The sequence below is a fragment of the Ostrinia furnacalis genome, unplaced genomic scaffold (assembly GCF_004193835.3).
Source record: "Ostrinia furnacalis isolate ACB-3 unplaced genomic scaffold, ASM419383v2 OfSCF3854, whole genome shotgun sequence".
NCBI classification, from domain to species: Eukaryota; Metazoa; Arthropoda; class Insecta; order Lepidoptera; family Crambidae; genus Ostrinia; species Ostrinia furnacalis.
Genome location: NW_021134093.1, coordinates 82 through 6,146, shown reverse-complemented (window position 1 = coordinate 6,146; position 6,065 = coordinate 82). Strand labels below are relative to the sequence as shown.

At 40.4% G+C, this 6,065-nt stretch overlaps 1 protein-coding gene across 1 annotated transcript; it reads left to right on the top strand.

Annotated features, from left to right (window-relative positions):
• The first annotated feature begins 447 nt into the window (after positions 1–447).
• LOC114358331 (uncharacterized) lies at positions 448–5,817 on the top strand. Its single transcript, XM_028312266.1, has 3 exons — positions 448–608; positions 1,472–1,621; positions 4,532–5,817. The coding sequence occupies exons 1-3, from the start codon at positions 448–450 to the stop codon at positions 4,710–4,712; spliced, it is 492 nt and encodes a 163-aa protein (XP_028168067.1). The 3' UTR covers positions 4,713–5,817.
• The last annotated feature ends 248 nt before the right edge of the window (positions 5,818–6,065 follow it).

Genomic DNA, 6,065 nt, shown 5'->3' with positions numbered 1-6,065 from the left:
GAATAATAGGCCACTATTTTGGTGGCAGAACAACAATACAATATATGTTTTATAGTCTCCTACTGTAAGTTATTGAAAAAAAAATGTTTTATGTACGTAGTAGATGTTGACAGATGATGTAAACCTTTTTGTATGCTGCATTTCTGTTAACAAGATATAGGACAAAAATCTATTGAAACAAAAGTTTTGTATCTGCTCCATCGCGCATTGTTATCAAGATTATCAGCTAGGGGCGGATGATGTCACGGGCAAAGACTAGTCATTAATGATTATAATGAAATCACTGCTTATCACATGAGTAATGATTTACCGGATTAATGTATCCGTCTTAAAAATAATGAATGGATAATACGATAGATTNGTGTGTGTGAGGGCGTGTGCGTGAGTTTTCATTTACCTAATAAGTCGCAAATTTCCCTCTTGAAATAAAATAAAATAAGTGTAAATATGGACTCTACCCCGCAGGAAACAGACTTGATAATAATAGTGAGCGTGCTGGGGAGCGTGGCAGCTCTGCTGCTGCTGCTGGTGGTCATCCTTTTCGTGCAGGTCAGCCGCCTGCGCCGGGTCGTCAAAGAGATGCAGGCCACTGGACGAATCCGAGTGCAGTGAGTTTACAATGTTCGTTCGTTTCAGCCAAATGACGTCCACTGCTGGACAAAGGCCTCCCCCAAGGCTTTCCATAACGACCGGTCCTGCACTGCCCGCATCTAGGTTCTTCCCGCGACCTTCACCAGATTGTCGGTCCACCTAGTGGGAGACCTGCCCACGCTGCGTCTTCCGGTCCGAGGTCGCCACTAGAACACTTTTCTGCCTCAACAGCCATCGTCTCGAACGAGCTATGTGCCCCGCTCGATTTTATATGATTGTGTTAGGACACTTTTCCTTTTTGAGCCAGCCGCGGATAAATGTCCCATTTTAGGACAATAACTCGCGGCTCAATGACCCCGGAAGACAAAGTCGGGTTTAGTGAATAGGCTCTTCTGGCGGAGAGTCCCACATAACCCACTGACTGGGACGCCATCGGGCAGTTGGTATTAAACATTTCCCGAAGAAAAAAGACACTTCTCTTATAGTCATTTGTAGATAAGATGTTTCAAGTTTGCCATGCCATTGTCGACTTTGTCCATCTAATGTCTACCTATTCTAAAATGTAGAAAATTTTCGTCAACTCTTTGCTATTTTCTCGTATTATTGTTAAACCAAGACTTTCTACTGAGATTGGACTTACCCTAGTAATCCAGCTGACCACTTTAAAACCAATTCTATACCTTAAATATTTTATCTTTCTTCTCAAAATTTATGAACTCGACAAACTTGACTCTGATAAGTTGTCCGAAATCGTTCAAAATCTAAGCGCAATCTGTACGGGACAACATTTTGGACGATAAACATTGTAGTCGGCTTTCTTACCTACAGTTGCTTACCAAATCCCAGTTTAATTTTCCACCCTACTTCTCTCGCTCTCCAGAAAGCTAAAAATGAACAACGACCGCAACCACGCGTTCCACAACCCCGCGCTTTCCCCCGACGAGGAGCTGGCCAAGCGAGGCTTCTCCATGTACTCGCCAGAGGACCGCGACCAGGACGTCGAGGCCGGGCGAGATCGCGAAAGGGAACGGTACGACTTTCATTTTAGCTATTGAGCTGTGCTACTAGTGGTTGACCCTACAAAGTTCCCACTCCCCCTACAATGCTCTTACTTCCCCTACAATGCTTCCACTTTCAATACAAAGCTCCCACTCTTGCAACAAAGCTCCCACTTCTCCTACAATGCTCCCACTTCCCCTTCCATACCCTGACTCCCCCTCTCTACTCTCAATCCCCCTACAAAGCTCCGTACACTCCCCTGACGAGGAGCTGGCCAAGCGAGGCTTCTCCATGTACTCGCCCGAGGACCGCGACCAGGACGTCGAGGCCGGGCGAGACCGCGAGAGGGAACGGTATGACTTTCATTTTAGCTATTGAGCAGTGCTCACTCCCCTTATAAAGCTTCTACTTCTCCTACAATGCTTCCAGTTCCCCTTCCATACCCTCACTCCCCCTCTCTACTCTCAATCCCCCTACAAAGCTTCGTACAGTCCCCTGACGAGGAGTTGGCCAAGCGAGGCTTCTCCATGTACTCGCCCGAGGACCGCGAGCAGGACGTCGAAGCCGGCCGGGAGCGCGAGAGGGAACGGTATGACTTTCATTTTAGCTACAGAGAACTGCAAAGACCCTAAAAGCTCCTACTCTCCCTATAAAGCTCTAAACTACCTGTCAGTCTAAGTTAGAGGTGCGCGCCGAGTTAAAAAAAAACCAGCGTCCTCAAAATTTTGACGGCATCGGCGCGGCAGCGGCGTGAGATATTAGGTTCCGATGAAGTCTACGCTCCACCCAGCGCCCATCCAGCTCTAAAGAACGAAATCTTTCAGCTCGAGCTGAAAGATTTCGGGCCCCTACACAGTCCCCACTCTCCCTACAAAGCTCCCACTCCCCCCAACAAAGCTCTCATTCAACCCTAAAAAACACCTACTTTCTCCCTATAAAGCTCTCACCTTTCCATTGTGGATTTTTTAAATTTCCGACAAACTAGGTTTTGTTTGGTGCTAAATCGTATGACTAATCTTAACTCTATGTATGACACATCATTAAATTCACATTCATCGTCAAGGACTCATCGTGAATCATAAAAATGGCGCATAAACAATTAATTACTTAGGCATGTAGGTAGTTTTTTGTGTAAATAGAAATGACTAGTGTTAATTACCTACCTTTATCAAAAGTGGCTCTTCACAATAGAAATGCCTAAGCTAGATAATAGATTCAAATCAATAGCATGTTAATATTAAACATATCTTTGGTTTAATAATATTTTATTATGCAGACTCAGTTAATACAACCGACACTATAGAAAAAGAAAAAGATTTCGGAGTTCTGAATTTTCTAAACACCTAAAGAAACAGGTAACTACGAGTATGTAAGTAAACCGTACACAAGTAAATGTGGTATGAAAAGAACAGATTAATTACTTCCAGGACCTTAAAAAGGTTGCAGGAAGGCGCTATATCATGTGACTGAAATGATGATGTTGACGACTCTTAGAACTGACAAGGTTATGCAGGTTATGCAGTATTCCAATTCGACCATATTTTTGAAATAAATGTTACCACCTGCAGACCCTATTTTCACTACATCTACCTACTTAGAATTTCTATCTAGTTTTGTAAATGTATTATGTTATTGTAATTTTTTTATTTAATTTGCTAAACTAAATACTTTGTGAATGAATAAAAATGCATGTTGTTTTTTGATTAGTAGATTTAATTAAAAAAATAAATTTGTGTTAAGATTTAGTAACAAATCTTATAAATTTTCGACCGTAAAATGTATGCGCCTCAACTGAGGCGTACAAAATGCTTGATTATACAGGGTGTTAGGTAAATGGGTTTATAAGCCGACACTAGCCCATGTTAACATGTGCATATAAATGGTATAGTGAAGTCAGAAAATTGATATCATCATTTTAATCATTTCAATTTTCATACAAATCTGATTTTATAACTTTTATTTTGTATGAAAATTAAAAAAAAATGATAATATCTCTGACTTCACCATACCAATTAATGTTAACATGGGCCAGTGTCGGCTTATAAACCCATTTATCTAACACCCTGTATAAATAGGTACTTGTAATTACTTTTATAAAAAAAAAGAGCGCTTACTGTTTAAAAAACAACACATCGTCCGTTTATTACTGTGGCACATTCGCGACACCCCCGACTTTTGCATGTCGAGCGCATACTAGTCCAGTAGAATTAGCTTTTAAATCGGAAATAATTCCTACAAAAGATTTTATTTATTTAATGGCTTCATTGGTTGCCCATTAAGACTCTCCTAAGTTTTCGACTTCGACGGAGTTGTGCTTAAGTGGTGGGGGCCCCCGAAAGAGGCATTTTTTCGGTTTTCCGGTTATACCGCGTAAAGGACTTACCCTATCAAAAAGTGGTCTTCATGACGGTTGAAGGGCACTTAATTCTGCATTGAATAAGACCAAATTCATATGTTTTGGAAAACCGAAAAAGCGCCGCTTTCGGGGGCCCCCACCACTTAAGCACACTCCGTCGAAGTCGAAAACTTAGGAGAGTCTTAATGGGCAACCAATGAAGCCATTAAAGCAAAAAAGTCTTTTGTAGGAATTATTTCCGATTTAATCAATTTTTGTGTTTAATTCTACTGGCCTATACCGAGATTTCAATTTCAAAGGAAAGCTCGCGTTTCGTCCGTTTATATGAAGTTACAATACTGTATGATATTATTACCGTGGTATGGTGCTTGCAACTCACAAAGGCGAGAGAGCTTAACTTGTACGTGTACGTGTACACATAACGAAGTGTAATGATTATCAAAACTTTTGAAAAACGAACCGTAGTGAGCCACCACATATGTAAAGCTCACTCGCCTTCGTGAATTGCTAGTTGTTGCAATGCAAATAATCTCTTGTATCCTGCAGTGAAAGCTATCTACAATGCTAATCCTCGTATTCCTCCAGTCAGACAGGTGGGCAGCTGGTAGACGCCCTGGCGCGCGAGATCGAGCTCCGCCAGCAGCGGCAGTCGGCGCCGCCCTTCCTGCTGCAGAGCATCGAGGACAATAAGCGCCGCAGCCGCGCGCTGGGCAACCCTGTCGCCAACGGTCGCCAGAGCGAGACCAACCCTAACTTCATCTACTAGACTTGGAAACGATACAGCCCCTTGATACAAAATGTGACAGTTTTTATGTCGAAAGATGGTCGAAAAACTTTTTTGTAAGGAGTTACAACGGATTCAATTAGATAGCCAGTTCCTCCGTGGTTGAGGATTCCGGGTGAAGCTCCATCCACCTTCGGCCTGATCATCACTTACCATCAGTAAAGAGCTTCCTCGTTGTGGATAAAAAAAATGTTTTCGATTCAATCAAAAAGTGCCACCCACAGTTGTAGGCAGTCGACAATGTGCCCTAAAACACGACATTTCTAGTATAAATGGGAGGCGTGTTTTATTCGTTTGAATTCCACTTTGCATACCAAATCCTAAACAATTTCCGAAGTGTTGATGCGATTTGGGATACCTTCGTGAAAAATACGTCTCCTTGGACCACGATTTTCCTAATCTGTGTGTGTATGTTGCCGCCACAAGCTGCCACATTAACGCAGTTCTTATTGCTGGACAATATGTTAAAATACCATATATTTTTATCGTTTCTAGAGATCTTCAGTTATACTAAACAAGTCTAGATTGATTCACAGTGCACGCAGAGCACCCCCGCTGAAAAAAGGACAATTTAAAAAGTTATCGAATTTAACAAATTTTAAATATCTGAAACTTTTGTACCTACTTCCCAAGCATGATGTCATCAAAGTTATTTATTGCATTGTGTACTACACAATCGTTTACGATAATGTAAAAGCATTTTACACTAATCTCATGCAAAATTTTATCAATGTTTCTGTTAAATGATAACGTTGATGGGGAATCACATTGTAATTTATCAATCGCATATTTATTATTTGCTATCAATTTTGAACGATTTTTTTATTTATAAATTGTCTATTATTTAAACACTGAGGACGCAAATAAGTGTTTATTTACTCGACAATTTTATTTCATACTTTACCAAATCAGGTAAATAACTCATTCTCGCTCTGGCGACTAAATAAATTATTGATATTGAGTGAAAATGCAGTACCTAAATCCTTTTTGCAAACTTTCAACGGAAAGTTGTGTTAAAAAGATAAATTAATTAGTTATAAATTAATGTATTTTGATAAGTATTAAATTATGGTAAATTGATTCCAGATTTCATTTTATTTTATTCGTGATTTTATTTCCTAAACATAGTTAACAAAGTTTGTCATACTACATGCAACACTTGTACTTATTTTAGAAACAGCTTAATTAACAGACCATAGATAAGTAGGCCTACCTACTCGTAGTTAAAAGCCACTACGTTCATAACACTAATAAATAACTTATATTTAGTTAGTCTTTAGCGGCTTACGCTCCAAAGGATAAAACTCTTCCTCATTTTAGTGGCGAAAAGTATTT